The 26242-nt window shown below is 33.6% G+C and overlaps 1 protein-coding gene across 10 annotated transcripts in view; it reads right to left on the reverse strand.

Annotated features, from left to right (window-relative positions):
- The window catches only part of OSBPL6 (oxysterol binding protein like 6), a 249239-nt gene that overhangs the window by 107195 nt on the left and 115802 nt on the right, over positions 1 to 26242 (reverse strand). For all 10 annotated transcript variants that reach the window (XM_031960403.1, XM_031960409.1, XM_031960408.1 and 7 more), the window contains one exon: positions 2858 to 3119. In XM_031960403.1, coding sequence (XP_031816263.1) covers positions 2858 to 2959 — 102 coding nt within the window. In that variant the 5' untranslated portion in view covers positions 2960 to 3119. The remainder of the gene's footprint in view (positions 1 to 2857; positions 3120 to 26242) is intronic.

Consider the following 26242-nt stretch of genomic DNA (forward strand, 5'->3'; position numbering starts at 1 on the left):
ATAAGATGAGGGTGACTATTCCTCTCATTTTACTGAAGAAACTGAGATTGAATGAGGTTAAATGGCTTTGTCCGATCACAGAACTAGCAAAGATGCAAGAGAGGATTTAAACTCATGTTTTGTCTTGACTCCAAGTCCAGCATTCCATTTAAATATGCCTTAAAAAAAGAATCAGATTCCATAATATTAGCAGATTGTCCAGTGATGACAGTGAAGGTTTTTTGAGAAGAATAACTGAATATTTGCCTTAGACCTCTGAGATATTGCTAGTGCTCTCACCAACTACTTACTTTTTTTTCTTTTTCACTGGCCTTTCCTCTTCCTTATCGTTAAAAATTGTCAATCCCAAAGGTTCTATCTTTGCCCCTTTGTGCTTTTTGTCCATAAAGATTTTCCTACTAAAAAAACCATGTCATCTGTTAATGATTTTATCTCTGATGAGACTCCCAATTCTCTTCAACAATGACTTCTCTTCTTTGATGGGCACATGCAGATTCAACATCTCTGACGTGAAAAGCTTCATTTTTCACATTGAACCAACTCCCTTTCCTTATTTATGTATATTACTGATAAATTCTTCCTAGCAATTTTCAAACCTAAATTATTTGCTAGAACTTTTCCTCTCTCCTCCTACTATCCATTAGTCAGCCACTAAATTCCTTCCTTTTCATTCCCATTGATTTCCTCATGCTTTTCTCTAGACTAGTTTAAAACATTTACTCTCCATCTGTATTATCATAAAAATAAACCAATCTTATACATAACTTCCTTCCTTCCATAAGAAACACACATATGCACATCTGTGTATATGCAAATAAACACATCCATATGTGTAGTATGTGAATGTATATGCATATATATTTCTAGATTTACTTCACATGATTATTGTGAAATTCAAATGAGATAGTACATTTAAGAATCCTTTAAGTGTTATAATGTTAATTTAATTTAGTTATAAAGTAATCGTTATTAAGTAATTTACTCAACCTTTACATGTATCTCCTCAAAAAAAAAAAAAAAAATGGGCCAATGCAATAAGATCTGGTTATTATCTGTAATATGTTTTTAATTCCAATACTAAAAAAATCACAGAGGAAGAGACAAGAAATTTAATATTATTCAGAACTTTGGCCTTTATGTGATGACCAGCTAGTATGCTTTTCCATTTCTTGGCCTGTCACTGAAAAGTCCACTACATATTAATAGAATATATTGATAGCTTTCAATTTTGTATTAGCAGTGAAATCACATTGCCACATTATGACTGTTTCTCATTTGTACTCTTGTCAAAAAGATTTGAGTCAAGATATTGCCAAAACCCATTGGTAAAATACTCAATACCACAAAAGAACTACCACAGTCAATATTCTTATTTTTTAACACTTGGTAAGAGATTATAAACCATGGTGGCACCCAGGATAGTTTCCATGATAAGATTTGTTTGCTGCTTCATTTGTTGAGGAATAACCTAAGCAGATGTCTACTCAGCCCCTTCCCTTCCTATCTGAAATTTCAATAAGTATGTTTCTTGTAGCTGATGAGTAATAGTTGGTTTTGTAGGAAAAGCCTCATTTGTGAGCTGTTGATTAAAAAAAAAAAAGACATTTTGGACTTGAATTAAATGCAAATGATAATTGCTAATATATTCAACTTGGCAAATACTAAATAGAGCACATCCTGGAAAACAATTTCTTAGTCTCCTCAATTGATTAAAAAAAAGGGAAATAGGAAGGGCCCTGCATCTCTATTTTTTTCATTAATATCTTTCATTAATTGGTCCACATGAAATAGTGTCAAGAAGAACAATTGTACTTGCCAGGTATCTGGCAAATTTTTTTTTATTTTTTCTGTCTGCAAGAGAAATGAAAGAGAAAAAGAATTGTATAATAAAAATTCCTCAATGAAAACTTGACTAATCTTCAGGATTTTAAAAATCAATATACCTTCTGACTTTGAGACAGTAAAAACAAACAAATACTTATTGTATATTTGTTATGAATAAGGCACTGTGCTACTGAGAATACACAGATTATATGGCATGATTTCTGACTTCAAGGAGTTTATAGTCTAGTTAGGGAAAATTGCTACCACTGTAACCCTTGGCAAGCTGCTTAAACTTCTTTGAGCCTCAGTTTTCTTACCTGTAAAACAGAGATATAATAACTGAGCTGTTGTGAAGCGCGAATAAAACAATAAAATTTGTGCTTTGCACCTTATCTTCATTTGGGCACTTTTATTATCATTATTATTTTATTATCATTAAGTCCAATCAAATATTAAATAGAAGTCAACATGTGTGAAACTGTACACCCTTGTGCAAGAATATTCCTTTCTGTTGTGGAAAATCTTCCATTCCTCCTGTAAGTGATGAAAATGATCACAATACTTATAAAGGTTCTGTCCCTTTCTACCACCTTAGGATCCCCAGTGTTTGATACATACAAATGTATCATGGCTTCCACACTTCCACACCACTGTCCATCTCCAGGCTGAAGCCCAGTCTCTGAAAGGAGAAAAAGCACTTAAGGAGAGGTAAAAGTGGTCAGTCCTCGTCATCTACTGCCATGGTCAAGGGGCATCTATGAAAAATAACAAGTTTTCCTATGAAGTATTAGATGGGCTACCAGAATTTAAAAAAAAAAAAAAAAAAAGCAGTTATTTGAATAGAAGAGATATCAAACACATGGTCCAGGAAGCAGAGAAAGAGAAGGCACCAAATAAAATGGAAACAGATGAGGTGTTTCCCAGAATTCACTTGAGTCTGATGTAAGAATTGTCAAATTTACCATACAGAAAATTAGCATTATACATGCTACATGCATACAGAAACAAAGAATGTCTAAGATTGTTCTCTTACCTGTCTACTTTCCCTTTGGGAGGATGATGAAGAGGAGGCACTTCTATGGCTTGGAGTGGAGGTTCTGTGAGCAGGAGATATGCCCTTTTCCTCTGAACTCATGGTTGCAGTGAGAATCTAGTCACAAGCACCAAAAACCATCCCAATCTAGTCTCAGTCTCACATAGGAGGAAAGAAGTGGATAATTTGCCAGCCTTATTCCATTTCGCAGATCAGATTTGACTTAAAAGTTTGTGGTGAACTTTGAAAATAGCCAAATCACCTAAAAGTAAAAACAAAATAACCCATAAATAAGTATATATGTGAGGCAAAGTTCATTTTCTTAAAATGATGGTAAGCAATCAATCAACAAGTATTTTTTAGGCATATTGTCTGCTAGATTCTAAGATACATGTAAGTTAGCAGATAAATACAAAACAATGAAACAATTTCTACTCTTAAGAATTTATATTCTAATGGGTAGAAAATAAGTACATATAATATAATGGATAGAAAAAAAGTACATATAAAAATACACAGTATAATATACAGTTAATAAATACCAATATATATAAAGTAGCTAAATATTAGAGAGTTTAGGAAAGAGAGCAGGAGCTTTTGGTGGAAACAGTTAAGGCTTCATGTAGAAAAGATGGCACCTGAGGGGCATCTTAAAGGAACAGTAGAATTTAATAAAAGTTTCATGTATAAAAAATAAAGGCTAGTGTGGTTAAATTACAGAAGGTGAGAAGAGAATATACAATAAATCTAGAAAAACTAGTTGAGCCCAAATTATACAGGAATTTTAAAGTAAAAGACATTTTATCAGAAGCTACAGAAAGACATCAGAGTTCCTTGAGCAGCGGGACACATGGTTAGATCTGTACTTCATAATAATAATAGCCTTTATAGAGTATCTACAATGCATTAAGTGTTTTACAAATATTACCTCATCTTATCTTCATAACAACCTTAGGAGGGAAGGGTTTGTTTTCCCAACATAGCCAGGTATGGGAGACTGTGGATAAGACACTGGAACCAAAGTCAAGAAAACGGAGTTCAAATTTGGCCTATGATACTTACTAGTAGTTTGACATTGGGCATTTTAAATTTGTATTTGCCTCACTTCTCTCAAGTGTAAAATGGAGATCATACTAGCATCTGCTTCCCAGGGAGGTTGTGAAGATCAAAAGTGGTAATATTTGTAAAGGGATTAGCACATATATAAAAGGTACTAATAAATGCTCATTTATTACCTATCCTTCACTTTCAAGGCCATGATTCCCACTTAGAATTACTCAATTTTTTTGTATAACTTCTGGAAGGAATAAGATCACAAGTCTAGCAGAGAGGTAGCAGAAAATGAATCCCAAATTTCATGCAAACATGGACTGTCATATTTTCTAATGCAATCATTGCTTGTCCATCCAAATACACTATCAGACAAAACAGTTATAACAAATATTTTCCACCTATACTATAACATAGTAAAGTTAAAGGAACTAATAATTCTTCTGGAAGAATACCACATCCAGAAGGTCAAAAACATAAAAGAATAGGTTTTAAAAGCAATAGCAGAGGCTAAGTCCATGAACCACTATCTCTATCAAGATAAGGCTTTGGAATCTATGTCATGGTATTGTCTATGAATAAAAGAATGCCCAATTTGGAAAAAAAACATCATTCTTTTTTCCACTTGGATAAGAGATATTTGATCAATATCCTAGATATCCTAGAAGGAAAAAGGATCAATGGTTGGCAGTCACAAATATAACTGCTTGAAATATGAATGGGTTCCTCAGGAGGGAGTGCTTTCTCCTCTCAATGGAGGTAAAAGATGCTTCCTCCTATGGTAGAATACAGAAGAAGAGTTATCTACTTTGGTAGATATTTAAGTTTGAATTTTGACTAGATGGCACCATTCCAACTCAGAGATCCTCATTTTCCTGTGCCAGATAATGAGAATCTGAAGGTAATAAGTGGTATCAGTCGCTTTCTGAGAAGTAGAAGATATAACTGGAGCAAAGGACAAAAAGAAAAAAAAAAAACAACTTGGAGGAGTGAATTCATCTGAGGGCAGCAGCAATGGATTCAAAATAGCAAGTCAGAATCACTCTATACATAAGAGGAAATAACTTGGTCATAGCTTTATTGGGTAAAGTAATGGTTGATGACAAGATGGTGAGATGAACTGATGTACATGGAAATCTACTTCTTTTATAATGGCAATGGACTAAAGCCACATGAACATATCCAAGTATGTATAAAACAAATGCATATAAGTACACAGCATTGGAGAGAAAACAGTAGTAGGTTGGGTTGGAACAGAAAGTTTCTTAAAAGGTCTCAAACTTGAGATCTGGAGGAAACTAGCAATTTTATGAGGCAAACTTGATTATGGAAGTCGGCTTATGCAAAGGCACAGACATGGAAGAGGGGATCAGTCATGTGTGATAGAACAAAAAGGTCCATTTGGGTGGATCACCAGCCAAACTAGCTGCGTACTGGGAACTAAACTAGAGCAGAGATCCAAACTGATAGATCCCAGACTGTACTGCTGTGCGTGTTAAACAGGCCTATTCAAACTCAGAAGATACTATCCCAGTTTCCCAGACCAAGCTCCATTTCTTAGCCATTTTATTTTGTTTTGTTTCTCCCCAGAATTGGCTTAAACTTTGATTCCTGCTCTGTACCTTATTCTATAACCTTTGGTCTCATGACTAAGTAGGACTCTGGATTATCTCAGCTTCTACACTCCAATGCCACTCTATCCACCTGGTTTGAACCTAATCTTAGACTCAGAACTTTGCCCATGTCCTGGAGCTTTTTCCTTTGTTCACTGACTCTGACCTTTGATTCACCTTCAGAGCTCTGCTGACCATTTATCCTTGGCTCAACTCCCAGTCTTAGCCTGGTTGGAGGCCACCCATGACCCAGCATCAACAGAAGGCTGAATATGCTAATATGTTTGGCTGAAACAAATTATGTGTCATCCACATAGGTTCATGGTGCCAGGGAATTAAGTTGTTTAAAAAAAAGGGGGGGACTTTTTAAAGAAGCGCTATTAGTTTAAAAAAAAAAACTGAGATTAAACTAGCAGTTAGTCTTTAATAAACATTTATTAAGCGCCTACTATGTACCAGGTACTGTACTGTAGTTTGCTAACCTCTAACTAGACTATCTATCTACAGAACCTGAATCTGCAAACTGATTTTTGGATATCATTTTCCACCACTTGGTAGAACTCATTTATCCATTCCTTCACAGAGCATTTATTATGTATTGTGATAGGTGGAAAAGATAATGCAATCAGTGCTCCCAAAGAGTTTGTATTCTATTGGATATAATGGACAGTTAGCTCCTAATTCTAATGGCCTCCTGCCCAGATTCTCTTGCTGAAATTCTTCAGATAAGCAGATGGAATCTGTACTTCTCCAGTTTTTCTCCAGTGTTTCTCCAGAGCTAGCTCCCCACACTGTTCTCTAATCTATCAGATGCTTTGGCCAAAAGGCCAATCAAATAGACAGTTATTAGAATCTTGAGGGAGAGGGATTTACATTTTACTTAGTGCTAGTAAGTAATAGTTATGCATTTTTTTTAAGCTTGGGATCACCTTAAAATATTTAAACAATATTTTCTAAATGCTTCCTATTTTTACTTCCCTTCTGTAGCACTTAGTCTTATATACTAATAACATCCTGCTCATAATCTCAGGTTCTCTTTCCTTTCCTACTACATTTATTTAAGCACCTACTATGTGCTAGACAATGCTGAGGAAACAGAAAGAGGTATAAAAAAAAAGTCCCCTTCCACTAAAAAGCTAGCAGTCTGAAGGAAGAAGCAACATGCAAATAACAATACAAAAAGGGAACATATCTTTTCCTGTCTGGGATCTAGATTCATTTTCTTGGTCTTAGATAGAAAATTTTTTCCAAGCATCTAAATCCCTGATGTAATCAACATCCTTAAGACTCTATCTGTAGAAACATTCTTTGACTTTTTCCCCCTTTCTCAGGATTTTTTTGTGAATAATTTGTGTGTTTTTCTTTGATTTTATTCTTCACATAGTTCTTCCAGTCTTGAAAAGCACTGCCAAGTTTCCAGCTATATTGAATATTTTCAATTTATCCTGTATATAATTTGCTTCTTAGTTGTTTGTGGTCTCCTTCATTAAATAGTGACCTCCCAGAGGGCAGGATCTGTCTTTTCCTCTCATCTCTAGAAAGGTATATCTATGCAAGACCACAGTGCATAGTAAAATAAATGGATCAATGAAATTGTCCAAATTGTAATCCAAAAAGGCTTTTAGGTTCAAGGATCAGACAGTCTATTCTATGAGTCAGGAAACTATAGCACTATGAGCTAAGAATGGTTTGTAACATTTGGAAATGAAACAAAATTTTATTTAAAAGTTTAAACACCATCTTAGCTCTCAGACTAGACAAAAGCAGACAGTACACCAGATTTAGTCTGCAGGCCACAGTTTGTGGACCTCTGGCCTAGTCAGTTTTTCTAAGTGGGTACAAATCAGAACTGTTTGACATGGGAGGGGGGGAGGGGTGTCTCTAGAATCATTTTGATATTTTCTTTGTAGATGGTAATTTTTTCCCCTCACTATGATAATCTTTTCCTAATTGACCTTGCATAAGTCAAATGAAACAGTGCAAAATCATTGGCCTTCAACTTAAGGTAGAACTTACATAAATTTTGCATGCTAATGAAATTCCTATAGGCCTGGAGGTTCAAAACAAAACAAAACTGTCCTTAAGGTGCTTTTAATAAAGGTATCATTAAATGTTGTGATTACTATTTTAACTATCACAAGAATCACTCTTTTAAAAAGAAAATACTGAGAGGATTGCTGCAAACTTAAAAGCCTAATAAAAGAGTAATATTTCAATGAATAGTAATGGTAATCCTTTTTCACAGGAGAGTTCACATTTGTTCCAACACAATGAAAAAGTAGGAATTTCCTGATATTTATCCTGAATCACAGGTCAATCTAAACAAAAATTATCCATTGGGCAAATGAAAATGGTTTTTAAAGCTCTTAGTTGGCTCTGAGATTAAGCTATATTTAGTCTAGGCAAAGGGGAATAATAACCTGGTACTGGATAGACCACTGTCTAATCCTTTTGTTAAGTCAAGATAGTCTGTCTAATAAGTCTAAGCACTATTTCCAAAGCCAAGCCTGGTGCCAATAAAGTGGAAAGTAAGAACTGCCTTGTATCTGAACATGAAGTACTTTAAAATCTAGTCTAAAATGTTTTTCACTGAGTTGCAGCCACTTGAGCCAACAATGCGGTGGTTTGTGATGTATTCAAATGCCCCCAAGGGATCAGATCGAAACAACCAAACTCATTAAACTGCTCTTGATTTGGAAGCAAATTCTACCCAGGCTGCACCCTCAGCCAACACTTTCTTTTTTTTACAGAAGTGTACAACAACTGAACCAGCCCTAATCACTTGCAAGTGCCAACACCCTGGAATTGATTCTATTTAATAGCCAACACAACTTGTAAGGGCAGCATTTCTTGCAGCAAAATGCAGAAAAATGTTAGCCACATTAGTGGGATTAGGAAAGCATTGGCAAAATGAAGGTAACACTTTCATCTCTGGCACAGCCATGCCAACATAAAAAAATTCTTTTATTTTAGAATCCTAAACGTTTGATCTGAGACATCAATCCATCAATCAATCTATAAGCGTTTATTAAGTCCTTACAAAATGCTGGGTATAATGTTACTAAGCACTGACAAAACCAAGAAAGTCAATAGTCCCTTCCCTCAAAGACCCTACATTATAATAACTAATAATAATAATAATAATTTAGCAACTGTGCTTATTAAAATGTTTGTTAATTGAACTCTGCATGTGGATAAATATAAATGATGCACAAAAGTATTCTATGCCATGTAATTTAGATTGGAATATTGGCAGTTTATTGAAAACAACAATGTAACAATAAATATAAGCAATGACAACTTAATATCTTGACACGTAACAAAAACATTCTTTTGGTGATTTCTATAGTTGTCAATAATGGATTTGCCATAGCCTAAAAAAATTATGGTTAAGATCACCCAAAGAATAGCAGAGAGGTTTTCAATGAGTGGCTGAGTAGATTTTAGCACATTAACAATTTAGAATTGCACTACAAAAGAGCTATAAATGGGCATATATGAGATTGAAAATAACTTTAGAGAAGACACTGGTAACTGTTAGAAATGAACATGTGCATACTGCAGAAAATGACATTGAGCTGAGTTTTTAAGGAAAGAAGCCAGAAATTCTAAAAGGTAGAGGTGAGTAGGGAGAAATTTCAGGTATGGGGGATAATCATTGCAAGGGGATAAAAATGAAGGATGAAGAATGAAGAATCATATATGTGAGAGATGGCAAATAAGTCAATATGTTAAGTTGGCAAGAGAATGTGGAGAGGAATAATGTGCAATAAGACTGTTGGAAAGATAGGAAGGGGTCAGATTGTGATAAGCATTTTTTTTTTTTTTGGAGAGGCAATTGGGATTAAGTGACTTGACCAGGATCACACAAATAGTAAATGCCAAGAATTTGTGGTCATATTTGAACTCAGATCCTCCTAAATTAATGGCCAATGCTCTATCCACTATGCTACCTACCTCCTAGCTGCCCCCATAATAAGCTTTAATGCAAAATAAAGGAAATGATAATTGAACTAGGAGTAATAAGGAGTCACTAGTACTAGGTGAAGGGAGAGAATGAACTATTTCTATACCTTTTAGGAAAAGTAGTTTACAGATATGTATAATATTAATTGGATAGGAAGAGATTTTTAAGAAATGAAATACATTCTGTACAGTGGTGTTTTTTCTTTTGTTTTCATTACACAAAGCAAAGCTAAGAGTATCTAAAATCAGTGTTATCTTTTTATTACATTAAAGTTGAATCCAATTATTCTCTGTTACTGAGTGATATGTGGCAATGCATTGTTTAAGAATTGCTTGGCTATATAAGATATATACATATCAGTCACTTTATCTAAGAACATTTTTTCAGAGATTATCTAAACACTATTTTAAATCAAAGAAAGAATATAGATTAAAAAAAAAATCTAACTCTACAATAATTACTCCACTTGACAAGAAGTACTTTGTGACTGAAAACATCATCACTGCTAGCCATGAACATATAATTGTCCTGTCTCTTTTTTCCCCCCATAGGAATAAGTTCACTGTTCCTGTTGCTAGGTTCTAACACACTCTGCTAGGTATCATGAAATTCATATTTATGATTCAGAGATATAATCAACAAGAATTTCACAGGGAAGACTATTCAGATATGTTCTCCATTGTGTAGGGTCCATGAAACTTCCATCATAAGAAAAAGCTAGAATTTATATAATATTTAAAAATTGCAAAGTAAACTATGTATGTATGTGTGTATCTGAATCTGAATAAATTTTTATTTGATTCTCACAACCAAACTATAAGGTAGATGATACTTTATCAATTCCACATCTAACATTCTATTTACCATGCCATTTAAGTTATTTAAATTCTGAACGACCACAAAGGAATATAAGGATTACAGTATCTTGATCAACATCATTTGAAAAGGTCATCCATGAGAATCCTTAATAATGACATTTCTTTCTTTCTTTCATGAAGCAATTGAGGTTAAGTGACTAGCCCAGGGTCACACAGCTAGGAAATGTTAAATGTCTGAGGCCACACTTGAACTCAGGTCTTCCTGACTTCAAGGCTGGTGCTCACCAATGATATTTCTTAAAAGATAAAGATAAAAGATAAAGTTTGGGCTCAATAACCTATGTTATACACCAGAAGAATGAATCAGTTTTCAGGAGACTACTCATTGATAAATAAGTAGGCATTCAATTTTGTTTTGTTATTTAGTCATTTTTAGTCATATACACCTTTTTGTGATCCCCGAGATTTTCTTACTAAAGATAACTGGAGCACTTTGCCCCTTCCTTCTCCAGCTCACCTTACAGATGAGGAACTGAGGCAAACAGGGCTAATTGATTTGTGAGGCATTTGAGTAAGAACCTACTATATGCTAGGTACTGTTTGGGGGCTAAGGTTGAATACTTAGCCCTCAAAGATAGCTAAGAATTCTTGTCACAAAGAAATGAACATTGTATCTGGGGAAACACCATGTATACCCAAGGACACATATAATAAACCAAATAAATACAAAGAATTGGGGGTGGGAGTGGCTAAATGGACACTAGCAACTAAGGGATCCAGAAAACTCTCAGAGCTTTGAAAAACACTAGGGATTCTATTAAAGTCTATTAAAAACTAGTGATTTTCCCTCTTTAGATGAACTTTAATTTTATCTTGTAGATACACACACACATAGACACACACACACACACACACACATGAATAAAATTGCTGGCACATTGTCTCCTCCATTAGGTTGTAAGCTCCTCAAGATCTTGTCTTTCTTTCTATCTCTAGTGCTTAACATCAAGACTGGTAAATGGCAGGCTTTGTTGAGTTGGAAAGTGAATTATAGTAATACTTTCATCTTCCTTTTAGATCCCAGGCCTCAAGGCTTTTTTGTCATAGTCTAAGATCACACAGCCCAGCAAATGGTGGAAGGATTAGGGTTAGAACCTTGGACCACAATTTTCAAAGACTCAATGAACTGAAAACACAAAATAGACACATATATGCTTGCTTGCCCAGAGATATATAAAGATTAGAATAAGAAGTGAGTTAAGAGAAGAGTCAAAATCTCAGTTTAACTTTTCTGTGGAGAAAGCCACTATTTAGGTGAAGAAATCTCATTATGAGCACATAAATAAGAGTGTTGCATTTGCTGGGAGATCTTAAGCCAGATCTGTCTCTTTTCCTCTTATTGCCATAATTGTGATATATGAAAATACTTAACAATCAAAATATAAGAAAAATAAAAGGGAAAGGGAAGGGAATAACCATTCTATTTAAGCCACAAAACATGTAGACATAAAGAGGAAATAAATAAGGAGTTTGGAGAATCAATGACAAGACAGAAATGGAAACATGTTATGCTAGTGATAGGGGAATGCAATGATCAACATACAGCAGTATTCTTGCTCTGCCCAAAACAGAACAGCTAATAATTAATTTGCTTATTTCCCTTAATAAGCATTTCGCTCTAAAAATATGGGGAAATTAATAAAAGGAACTTTTCTTGATTTAATTCTTGCAAAGAGAAAGAATAGATTGCTGAGGGGAAATAATGGCAACTTTACATTGAGAGAAATTAACATTTCATTTTGGAATTTAAGATGAAAAAATAGAGGCATCTCAAGTCCAGTCTGTCTGCCTTGCAGGCTAGATTTTAGGAGAATAGATTTCAGTGCTGAGAGGAAAAATTAGGTAGAATTTACATATCAATCTACAGAAGTCAGCCCAAAAGATAATGTCATCAGGATTTCATTTATGAGTTGCACCAAAGGAAAAATTTGGTTAGCAAGAAAAGGAGGGAATTAATCTAAACACACTAATGTTAATATATAGAAAATCTATCAGTCAATTAAGATTGGGAAAAGATCTGTACAAAGGAAGAGAGCAAGACCAGATAATATGGTGTATACTAAAGTATTATTCCCTCCCCCCATATAAAAAGTTCATTGAGTTTAAAAAGTTTTTTTAAACAAAAAGGAAAACAAAACAAAAATAAAGGAAAAAAACGCCTAGATTGAGAAAAGAGGAAGATCAAAAAAAGGAGAGGACCATAGTCTGGGGTGGAAGAGATGATAACAAGATGAACCAAAGACAGAATTGTTTAACTCAAATTTTGCTTTTCACTTTTTTTCATCAAGGAAAAATTATCTTATGAAAAGACAAGTTAAAATAAAAATAGTAGATAAGCAAGATAAACAGAGAGTGAGTACTTAGCCGCCTTTAATGAGTTCAAACTCAGATGTATTGTGCCAGAAGACATTAAATTAACTGGCATATATGATGGCTGAGTCAATGACAATGATTTTTTTCAAGAAAATGGAGAACAGGAAAGACACTGTAAAAATAAAGAAGGACAAATGATTTTTATAATATTAGAACAAAGTATTAAAACTATAGACTAGTAAACTTGATTTCATTCCTTGGCAAAGTTCCAGAACATATTATACTGGAAATAGTTAATGAATATCTGGAAAAGGAAGGAATAATTAAAAATAGTGTAGCTTCATCAAGAACAGACTATGTCAAAGTAATCTCATTTCCCTTCTTTTTAAAAAAAAGGTACCAAGTTGGTAGATTAAAGGAATATCATAGACATGCTTTATTTTGATTTTAGCAACATCTCTGACAAAGGAACTTATACTGCACCTGTGGAAAAGATGGAGAATTGTGAGTTGAAAACAAAAATTAGGTGTCAATGACTTAGATAAAAAAATAGCATAATTTTTGCATTTTAGATGACACAAAGCTAGGAGGGAGAGCTGACATTTAGATTGGTAGACATAGGAACCAAAAAACCTCTAAAGTTTAGAATATTGGTCTGATTGTAATAAGATATTCACACTATCCACTGGCACAACAATGGACTAAATAAATATATATAAAGGTGGATAGTTAAATGCATGAATAAATAAATGAATAGATAAATAAAGTAGGCTTCAGTGACATGTATTATATTTATGCATAAATTAGTTAATACCAAAGAGTTAACTCAAAATAAAAATAAAATAATAAATTTTCAAAATTTAAATTTTAAATAAATAAAATATTTATTTCATAATAAATAAAAACCTGAGTTACATGTAGGTACAATCAATCATTCAGTTATGGGTCATGGCTTCAAGTGTTACCAAATACCATCTGCCCAGTCGACCACATGGCCAAGAATCAGGAATACTTTGGGGCCTAGGTAATATGTTTGTTTTTTTTTTCCAGATATTTTATAACCTTGAAATATACTTCAAATGAAACTATAATCACTAATGGACCAAATGGTTACTTCTCCTGCTTTCAGACTCAATAAGAATGTGTAATGGAGTAGATTTGCATGATCCACAAAAATATAGCACAGTGCCAAATACCAAATGAAACGAATTGATGAGCAGAGGACAAAAGTTTAAATGGACTATCCTTCAAAACAAACCATAAAATAACACAAAGCAGGAGTTTGTAGGAGGTGGGGAACCAGACATAATGAGAACATGTACATGCACACACACACACACATACATGAAATGATACAGGGAAACATAGTTTAGTGGAGCCACAAACTTGTACAATACATACATGTCTTAGTTATATAATATTTGCTACAAGTGTTTTGACTAAAGAGGCAAGCATGAGGCCTTTATATAAGGTACAAATATAGTTTATTATAGTAGCCAACACTCAGAGAACAACCACCTTAATATTAGTTTTCTATGTGTGAAGATAACCAAAAAAAAAATTCTGAAAGATTTGTTCCACATTTAACTGAGGAGGAAAATTGTACAGAGTTCAACTTTCCCAAGAGAACACACAAGAGTATTAATGGCACTCAAGGGACTAGGTCGAGAATTCATAGGTTCTACTCTCCCAAAGCACCCAAGTAGTGATGCCCTCAGAGTGACATTAACTCTGGGGCATTAATGATTGTATTCATAAAGGTTATATGATAATGTAGTTACTTGCCCTGAAAGAGTTAATGTACCTCCCCAAGAGACTAACAGCCCCAGCTGAAAAGGTAAGGAGTTTCCTGACAATTCCCTGGAAAGGTATTACCCTCAAATTTCAATATAGAGAGGAAGAAACATTTGCAACGAAATTTTACAAAAATGAATGCTGAAAACTATCTTTACATGTATTTGGAAAAATAAAATACAATTCAAAAATAAATAAATAAGATCTTTGGTTTCTCTCCAATGCTACAGAATCATCCTAAATCCTCTATTCTAGCCATCCTTCTAGTGATGAAATTTTTTCAAGTGAGGGTTATCCTCAGAAGGCAGACTGGTTTGATGCCGAGTCTGTAAATGAAGCCTTTCCAGCTTAGTATCAACACCAGCCAGAAACTCTACTGTGCTGGCTTAGCTTTGGAGAACTCAGGGTCATATCCATGGTTCCATCCCTCTCAAAAGTCAAGAGATCAATTCTTGAGAGAATGACGCCAAGAGATATGCACAAAATTAAATTCATTCGCAAAGTGTTATATTATTAAAGATACTGTGACTAATAACAAAAAAAAAAATCAAAGATTCTTGTAAAACTCAATCAAATTAAGCACTGTGATTGAGGCACTGTGCTACACAATGGAGACAAAGAAAAAGCAAAAACAATCCTTTTCTTCAAGAAGTTTATCTTCTTAGTAGAGAAGCAATAAACTGGGAAAATATTTTTACAGTCAAAGGTTCTGATAAAGGCCTCATTTCCAAAATATATAGAGAATTAACTCTAATTTATAAAAAATCAAGCCATTCTCCAATTGAAAAATGGTCAAAGGATATGAACAGACAATTCTCAGATGAAGAAATTGAAACTATTTCTAGTCATATGAAAAGATGCTCCAAGTCATTATTAATCAGAGAAATGCAAATTAAGACAACTCTAAGACACCACTACATACCTGTCAGATTGGCTAAGATGACAGGAAAAAATAATGATGATTGTTGGAGGGGATGCGGGAAAACTGGGACATTGATGCATTGTTGGTGGAGTTGTGAACGAATCCAACCATTCTGGAGAGTAGTTTGGAACTATGCTCAAAAAGTTATCAAACTGTGCACACCCTTTGATCCAGCAGTGTTTCTACTGGGCTTAATATCCCAAAGAGATCATAAAGAAGGGAAAGGGACCTGTATGTGCAAGAATGTTTGTGGCAGCCCTTTGTAGTGTCCAGAAACTGGAAACTGAGTGGATGCCCATCAATTGGAGAATGGCTGAATAAATTGTGGTATATGAATATTATGGAATATTATTATTGTTCTGTAAGAAATGACCAACAGGATGATTTCAGAAAGGCCTGGAGAGACTTACACGAACTGATGCTGAGTGAAATGAGCAGGGCCAGGAGATCATTATATACTTCAACAACAATACTATATGATGACCAGTTCTGATGGACCAGGCCATCCTCAGCAACGAGATCAACCAAATCATTTCTAATGGAGCAGTAATGAACTGAACTAGCTATGCCCAGAAAAAGAACTCTGGGAGATGACTAAAAACCATTACATTGAATTCCCAATCCCTATATTTATGCACACCTGCATTTTTGATTTCCTTCACAAGCTAATTGTACAATATTTCAGAGTCTGATTCTTTTTGTACAGCAAAATAACGTTTTGGTCATGTATACTTATTGTGTATCTAATTTATATTTTAATATATTTAACATCTACTGGTCATCCTGCCATCTGGGGGAGGGGGGTGGGGGGTAAGAGGTGAAAAATTGGAACAAGAGGTTTGGCAATTGTTAATGCTGTAAAGTTACCCATACATATAACCTGTAAATAAAAGGCTATTAAATAAAAAAATAAAAAAGAAGTTTATCTTCTAGAGAAAAACAACTTTACATTTAAATCAGTACCTCCAAGATATATTCCAGGCAGATGAAAGGTATCTTTAGTGGATATAGAAGGCAACAGTAGCTTCTGACTAAGCCTTAAATTAATGGTGAGAAGTGGGAAACAAAAGTAATAAAAATAAGGACACGTTTTTAGAGAATTTGGGAAAATATACTTTCCCCATAAGATGAAAGTACTCTTGTGTTTTTCTTTAAGTTTCACACCACTTAAAAGCTGTTGCAAAGATATATTTTGACTTCCTTAAGAAGAGTTACTCTACAGGAATATTGTCCAACTCCTTTTTCTTTTGCGAATGTTTGAAAATGACAGAACAGAAACTACACACTAAAATGCAACTCCTCCTTCCTCCCCCTCTAAGCCTTTTTATACAAGACCATTTTTAAGAGGTGTTCTAAGGAGAATGGTATTTTAAGGCAAGAAAAATACAACAATAAAAGAGATTAGTACTGACAATATTTTTTGGAAATTAGGAATTTACTTTCAGTTTTGGTTAGGATGATAAAATCTCCTTTGCCTGCCTCAATCTGTCTCAGCTGCATTCTTTTTCCTTTCCGAGCTTGACATTACTTTTGGGCTCACAGATACTTGGCACAGCCTCATATCGGGCATAATCCTCACTAGTCACATAGCACAGTGTCCTCACAGTACCCAGAGGAGGCTGGTACATGCAATGTAAGTCATTGGTATACTTCTCCTCTTGTTCCTACTTTTCTTTAGATGCCTGTGATTAGTTGAGCATTGCCTGCCAACTCAACCACTTTTCTTCATCTGCCTGTTTCTGTTCTATTAATAATAGGGCCCAAGAACAAACTAGTTAAGCACAATGAAAACTTTAGGCTCTTTTCTAAATAAACTAAAAACTGCTCCTGAAAACAGGGACCCAATGACTACCGCACAGACTGCTTGAATCCTTTTTTTAATTTTTCTTACCTTTTTTCTCCTTAATGTATTTCCTTTCCTTAGAATAAGAACATGAAATGAAAAGTTCAGTGTTTTTTTTTTTTTAAACAGTCCCAGATAAGGGAGATTTAAGAAATATTTATATATAAACTTGCTTAGAAGCCTTAAGTGGATGCAATCAAGGAGGCTGTTTTTTTTAGATGAAAGAAGGGCACAGGGGGGAAAAGTACTGGATTTGGAGAAATGAGATCTGTGTTCAGATACTGACTATGCTCCTCAATGCCTACTTTACTTGGGTAAGCTGCTCCACCTTTCTGGAACTCAGTTTCCTTTTTTGTAAAATGAAGATGTTTTTACTATGTTACCTCTTTTGTTGTGGGATTTTCTTTTCAAAAATCCTGGAGTGGTTTGCCATTTCCTTCTCTTCCTTCATTTTGTAGAGGAAACTAAGGCAAAAACAGGGTTAAGTGACTTGCCCAGGGTCATATAGTTATTGTGTCTAAGGTCACATCTGAAGTCAGGTCTTCCTGACTGTGGATCTAAAACACCACTGCTCCAATATTACTTCTAAGGTCCCTTAAAACTCTGAAACATTAGAAGGCTAATATGTATAAAATATAAATGACATATTTATATATTATCACACATAATGTTACAAAATTATGTATATACATAAATATAAGAACTTCATTAGATTAAAAAATTAAAACTAGGGAAATGGCTAGACAAATTGTATATATTAATACCATAAAATACAAGAAATGATGAAATGAACAGTTTCAGGAGAAGACCTCAATGAACTCATGAAGAGTGAAGTGAGTAGAACTAGAATATATATAATGACAATAGCACTGTAGAGAAAATCAAGTTGAAATATTTTAGAACTGTGGTCAATGCAATGATTAGAGCATGAGTTCCAAACACCAAAGTTGAAAAATGACACTCATTTCCTGCTAGAAAGGTGATAAATTTTAAATGGGCAAAGAGATAACTTTTCAAACATGAAACATGTGAAAATTTATATTGGTAGACTATGCGTACTTACAAGTAGGTTTTGTTTTTCCAATTTTTGTTTAATGCATTGGAAGATGGGGATGGGGGAGGGAATGTGTGTGTTGATTATAAACACATGGAAAAGTAAATTTATTTTAAAAACCAGATAAACCTCTAATACAAATTGGAGGCATAGTGGATAGAACTCTGGAATTGGAGTCAGGAAAATATAATTTTGAATTCTCCTCAGAGACTTAATTAGCTGTGAGATCCAAGACATCACTTAACCTCTGATTCAGGGGCTTCATTAGTGCACAGAATGAAGTGTACCTTCCTCTCTGGGTGTGCCATAAAGAGTAAATGAAGTAATATGTAAACTGCTTTGTAAACTTTGTAAACAAATGTTGATTATTATTAATTTATGATCATTAATTCTAATATATTCCTTAAAATGAGAATTTTCCTAACTTGAAGTTCTCACTAAACAAAGGCTCCAAAGTTATACTATTTGACCCCAAAGCAATGGAGAGAAATATAGGAAGAAATAAGAGGGAAGAGGAAGAAAAAATGGGAAGGGGAAACGGAAAAAGGGAGAGAAAAATCTTAGGGAAAAGATATACATTCTTTGAACTAGGATCACCAAACACCACTATCAAAAAGAAAAGCTTTGAATGATGAATTTTATTTTGTAATTAATAAAATGTTGGAAGACAGAATATTTCCATATTGCTATTCAGTAATTTCTCCAACAAAGTGAATTTTAAAAACTATGATGGCTGCTAAACTTTGGAAAATAATCTGTAGGATCATATCATTAAGATTCCTTTAGGTTTAATAGCATAAGTCTCTGAAATTTTGGAAGACAATTTCTTCAGTAATAATCACTTTTGAATCAGACCTTTATCAACCATTTTTTGCCAGTCAACCAAAAATTCTTTTAGAGAAAAATGATCTGCTTATAAGTATAGAAGAAAACATGGTGGAAAGCTTTATTAAGAAACATACATTTGAATATTAATACACTATTGGTGGAATTGTGAATTGATCCACTTATTCAGGCTATTTTTTGGTATTAAGCAAGAAAAGTAATGAAATTGTTTCAGATGCTTTAATATAGTAACTTCACCAGTAGGCACATATGCTGAAAACATTAAACACAGAAAGGACCACTATACATCAAAGTATTCATAATAGCATTTTTTGAATGGAACAATGAACTGGAAATAAAGTAGGAGCTCATCAATTGTGAAATGTCTGGGGGGGGAAAAAATGCTGCAGCTTAAAATTCCAATTGCACAACAATTAAATACATTTATATCAAATTTGCTAATTATATAAATAAAAACATACTTTCAAATGTATAAAAAAGATAGTGTAAGCTAGAATATACAGAGTATCACAGGGGGATGGGAGTACTATTTATAAATAAGAATTTTTTTTAATTACAAAGGAAATTTTGATATTGACAGTCTTAACAACAACAACCCAAGCATTTATTTACCCAGTCACAAAAGGGGGTCAGTCATCCATCTTTGCATAATTTCTAAATTTGACATGAGAAAGAATTATTTCTCCAGACATTTCTTTGGAATCTAAAAGTTTAGTCCTTCCAAAAAGTAAACTGTGTTGAGTAAGATCACTGCTGGAAGCAATGCTTAGATATTTTCATTTAAATTTCAAAGTCAGTGAAGTAAATGTTAAAGTAGTCTCAAGAATTTGTCAAAAGAAATAAAACTAATACATTTCTAACCATCTAATGAGAAAAGAGAAATCTGAAAAGTAATAATTGTAGACTTCAATCTTTCTACCTGTAAGCAAAGGGGAAATTACTGTTAGGGCATATATAGAATGGGCAGAAAACAAGTTTTTCAAAATATAGATGATAAGTTGTGATAGCTTAAACAAAGTAAATATGGTTTCTTTGGTCTATGTCCAGAAAGCTTACTTGATATGGAATAACAGCCTCCTATTCTAACACTCTTACATATTTCTGAAAAATGCCATGCCCCTCATTACTTACATTTCCCAAATATTTCCAGATTTCTCTTCTTCCTGACCCAAAAATTAATATTGATATGAGAAATTAACCTAATATATCTGATTGGGAAAACGTTCTCTTCATATAACTCATGACCTTTGCTGTCTTACATAGTTGCTCTATTGTGAAGATGATAGACTAGCTAGACAACACACTGAGTAGGAGTAGTGAACAGCTTCACAAAAGTGACTCTGCAAAGTCTACCAGCATATTTTCTAATGGACTACTACTCAGCCCACTTCCCTTTTACTCTTATAATAGCCTAAAAACAATTGGACCAGAGACTCTCCATTGATGTTTGTACCTTTCCATTGTTGCCCTTGTCTTCAGGACAAAGATTTTCTCTGGCATTTCTTTTTAGTTGTAGTACCTTCACTTGTGTGAAATAAAATGGACCTTTTATCAAGATTCATAACTACTGATAAGATTAAATCACACATTACAAAGACCTACAAGAAGGAAATGAGTAAGACAAATTTAAGGTGATTTTTCAAAAATACCCTTGAACCAAGTGATGTGTTAGAACTAATTTGTACCAGCTAGAAAAAGCTGATTGTAAATTATGTGTGAGTATTTATATCTGAAAAAAAAACAACAACAACAATAATAAACGCTACAAATCAGGGCTTGATAATTTTATGGATTGTCTAAACTTAAAAAAAAAAAGATGGAAAAGTGTTAATAAGGAAGATTTAAACTTAAAGGTGTTTTCATATCAACACTATTTTTTTTTTTTGGAGAGTTGGTTATTCAACATTCATCAGCATACCCTTGTCCTGAGTCTTTTTTATGGGAATGGAAGAACATTACATAAAAGTACATCTTTCAGTTGTCCAGAGTCTGCTGTGAAATAATATCCACAGTGCCTTCTGTGACAATTACAAAGTACCATCCTCAAAGGACTGTACTTTAGAGATCAAAAAAGAATTACCCAAAAAAAGCAAGAACTATGATTTGTGAAAGCATCGGCACATTTGTGTTATCACCATCAGACTTCAATGATTTTCCAACCTCCTCTCCACCCCCTTAAAAAATGTCTACAGCTTCAGCTTTATTGATGTCTTTTGCTTTTTCATTACACACATTTATAGATTGTGACAACTACTAAATGGGTTCAATGTAAAACTCACTCTCTCAAGACTCCAATCACCTTGATGTCTCTTCTAGATTATCCCCTTTCTATAATGGAATTCAAAACACATACTGAACTTAAATTGTCCACAGAGCCACAGATTCAATGTGTTTGCATCTGTCTGTCAAAATATTGAGATTAATGTGAAATACAAGCTAAAGTTAAAGGGAAAAAAAAGTATTGTCCAAACAGCATAGAACAAACGCATTATTTCAGTAGAGAAAACAAGAAATCTATGTAAAAAACAAACAAACACAACACGGCTAATTCCTGTCATTGAAAAAAAGCAATGATATAGTACTGGTAATGATACCAAGTTTGAAATTGAATAACCTACCTCTTTTGAGTACTGCTTACATGACTGAGCAAATCATTGCCCTTCTCCGTTTCCCAATTTCCTCCCAGTTTCCTATAATGGTAATATTCAGAACTGGAAGGGAAATAACCTCTGAAGAGTTTTCTAGCTTGGAATCCTCTAATTAAAAAAAGGCTACATCTACATTTAACTCATCTTCTTCACACTGCATTTCTTCACTTTTTTTTCTCCCATCTACATATGCTACAGAAATTAAGAAGTTAAGTTTCTTCATTTTGATACACAACTATTTTTTTTCTTTTCTTTTAAATATAGAATGGTGTTTAAAATTGATTTAAGTATTTCAGAAGATTAGAACTATGATAATTCAATGAGCATTCATCATTCCAGAAGATCAATGATGAAATACATTATCATTTATAAAAATATATATGTGTGTATGTGTATGTATGTGTGTGTGTGTGTGTGTGTGTGTGTGTGTATATATATATATATATATATATATATATATTCTTTTTGCATACAGCCATTGAAGCAATTTGTTTTGTTTGAACTTACATATTAAGAATTGTTTTTTCTTTTTTCAATGGAGCAGGGAAAATGGGAGAGAAAATAGATTTCTGTGAATTTAAAAAATAACTATGTGAGATGTTACGGACATGAAATGTTGCATGCACTTTCAAATGAGGCTACTAATATTAATTAGTTGCACTTTTTTTGCTATATAAATGACCTCTGTGACATGGAAATAAGTTGTAAATATTTATAATTATACTAAATAGATGCAGGGCAGAGGCTATGAATAGCTAGAAAGATAAGCTGAAGTCAGGCTGTGAATAGCCTCAAAGTTTTTGCATTACCCATTTTTGGTATATCCATACAATCAAAAATACTTTCAACTCTTTCTAATATAATAAAACTCCAGTTCATCAAATGTTGTGGAAACAGCTTTGTGCCAATTCCTTTTTCTTAGCTTTAATTTGATAATAGAACTGACTATAGGATATTTGATCTTCCATTCTTCTTTAGGAATTCAAAGACACTGCGTATTACTAACCTAGGAGATCTTATGAGAATAAAAGCAGAGTGATATAAGAGAGGGCTAAGTAAGGAGAAATGAAAGTGTAACTTTGACTGTCCTCTTTTCTAAATAGATGATTCAGAAAACAATTTGAACATTGTTTTTCAGGCTTCCTCTGCTCCTCCTCCCTCCATCCCTGTGCTTCCATCTTTTGAGTTGTACCAGCAAGTAATAAATTTTGCAAATTTCTTGATTGGAAACAAGCTGGAGAAAAGCTAACATAGAACACAAGTCATTTATAGTCCTTTTCTGAAGTGCTTTCATGCCCCAAATTCCCTAGTTCTGTAAAAACGTTTTTACCGAGTATAAAAAAGAAAGAAACTTTGAACATCTTTTTGCTGACATAAATCTATAGGACAATGACCTATGACAGGGAATATATTTTAGTGAAGGTTTTAATCAGTGTGAACTCACCCTCTTTCAATATGGATAGCAAGCCCTCTGAGCTTTAATACAATAGATATACTAAAAAAAAAAAAAAAAAAAAAAAAATCTATCTCCCTATAGTTAACTTTATGAGAACAAAAGACAATTACCAACTAACCAACCTTATGATCAATCTTCTCTGCACTTAGTTAGTCTAACCCTTGGATAATAGATATATTGTCTGTCTCCAGGCTTATCTCAAAACTAGAAAGGATTGAACCTGCTCCAGAACCTTGCATTTTATTGATTTGGCCTTCAAAAACTAAGGGTCATCTCTATGCTGACATAAGAGCCTAACAGGGAGAAAGAATTAAATATTTATACAACACCTTCAATAAGTCGGATATTATGCTATTTGCTTTCTACAAATATTATCTCTCTTAGTCCTCACAACAAACCTTAGAGAGTGGATGCTATTATTATCCTAGTTTTATAGTTGAGGAAAGTAAGGCAGGCTGTCAGTGTTTGAAGCCATATTTGAAATCATTTTCCTAACTCCATGCCCAAGCACTCTATCTACCATATCACCAACTGCCAACTGATATATTTCATTTGAGTGATATAACTATACATCATCAAAAGTTCTGTGGAAATAGATTGCTCAGGGTTGTATTGATGAAAGAGTCAAAAGAATTTAAGCATTGTCATGCTTTCTTCTGATTGAGGAAGGATCAGTTAAATATGTGCCATTTTAACCAACAGATTAAAAAAAAAATACTCAGATTACTCAGCACAAATAAGATCTATGTCATGGAAGAAGATACTGGCCCGAGATTGCGATCTTCCCAGTCTGGAAAGAATCACATTAGCTATACATGAGTTATTCAAGTCCCAAATTTTATCATATCACTAAACACAAGCAGCTCTCATAACAGACAACTTAGAGACTGGAAGCCTAGAAGCCTCTCATTTATGACGTCTTTGCTCTTCACTGGCACAACTGCCAGATGTTGGTTTTATTCTCAGGTCACTGCTCTACTCAAAGTTCTTGAAATTATCCCCAGTGAACTAGTTACTTAACAGGAATCCCTAAACTGTCTTTGGGAATATAACTGCCCTTCTATCAATGAAGTTTAGAACCAAGGACAACCATCCTCAGGAAGCTAAGCTAAGCAAAGTTGATTTAGTCATTCAATAAGCAACCACTTATTATATACCAACAGATCAGAGTACTGTAATGTATGAGCATGACAAAAGAAATGCTAATTTCATGAAAATACAGTTCCCACCACATTGAAGCTTAACAATGAAGACAGGAGATAATAGCATATGCATTCCAGTTGGGCCACTTCTTAGCTGTGAACTTAGTTAGATAAAGGATTTGGCCTTCCTGAGTCTCAGATTCTTCAACTCAAATAATTTCTTCCAATTCTAAATCTATGATCTTAAGATAAATAAGAAATAACTCAAATATATACTAGAACAATAAGAATGTAAAAGAGGTACAAAATTTTATGTGAGACTTAAAGGAGAAAAAGCAATTTCTTATGAAAATAAATTAGAAATTGGAATGAAGCTGAGCCTTAAAAGGCTGGCAAATAGAGAAGGAGGAAAAGAAGGACAGAAAAAGAGAGACTGACAGCAGAAGGAAGAAAGAGAATCAAGGAGGAGAGGGAGATAGATCAGATAGATGAAATTTATTAAGTGCTTACTTTGCCAAGTGCCAAGAAGGAGCCAGCTAATTCAGGTGGGGATTTTAAGGGTGAGGAATGTCTGAATTAATAAACAAATTCCAACTCAGTGAACCAAATATTTACTAAGTCTAAGATACCAAGCAACAAATACTATTTTGGAAAGCAATAAATTATAAGAAAAGCGAGTACAAATAATGGTCAATATTTTGCAATCTAATGTTTTAAAACAAGAAAATATCCTTGATTTTACATGCTCAAAATGGCAACAATCAGAATTTATATTAACACAATATAAAAAATTTTATGTATACATTCCATATATATACATGTATAGAATGTACATATAAATATACACACACACACATATATATGTACACCCCCCCCATAATGAAATGTGTCACTGTCGACTTTATATATATGGGTTTTCAAGTTACCCTATTGTCATCTTACCATCTTCATTCCTCTCTATCACTTTTTCATATGTATGATCTACCCCTAATGGTCTGAAAGTTCTTTGATTGCAATCTTCCCAGTCTGGAAAGAATCACATTAGCTATACATGAGTAAAGAGGCTGTAACACATGTGTACTTGTATTCCCAATGCTTGACTCATAGAAAATACTTGATAAATGTTTTCTCATTCATTTATTCCATACCTCTTTAGTTTTTTCCTAGGCATTGTTTTTGAAATTAGTGTACATTGAGTAGTAATGTACTGATTATATATGTCTTTGTAGAGCACAGCTTTGAGGAAACCCATAACTAAGGTTTCCAAAACTGAGAGGAAAAGATTGCCTTTGCTTCTCTACTCATAATACTTATTTTTAAAGGTAAGAACTTATTAAAAATGACAAACAGGACGATTTCAGAAGAGTCTGGACTTACATTAACTGATGCAAAGTAAAGTAAGAACAAGGAGAATATTATACATAATAGCAAAAATATTGTATGATGAAATATATTATTTTTCACTTTATTTCATTTTTAAAAATTGAATCTTGTACAAAATGTCTAGTATGGAAACATTTTACATGATTGTACATGTATAAACTATATCAAATTCCTTACCATCCCAGAGAGGAGAAAGGGGAAGAAGACAGAATGGGACAGAATTTGGAAATCAAAACTTTTTTTTAAATGTTAGAAAAAATTGTCTAAACATGTAATTGGGGAAAATAAATTATTACTCAAAAAATAAAATAGCCTGGTTAAATGTGACCACTTTCCTCTGTAAGAAGGAGGGAAGTTACATCAACAGATGGAAGTAGAATAATTAATAAATTCATAAATGTAATAACTAAGCACAAAAGAAATTCTACCCATTTTTAGATACATTTTTACCTAGCTCATTCATGATAATAGTAATC

Source organism: Sarcophilus harrisii, chromosome 3 (genome assembly GCF_902635505.1).
Source record: "Sarcophilus harrisii chromosome 3, mSarHar1.11, whole genome shotgun sequence".
NCBI classification, from domain to species: domain Eukaryota; kingdom Metazoa; phylum Chordata; class Mammalia; order Dasyuromorphia; family Dasyuridae; genus Sarcophilus; species Sarcophilus harrisii.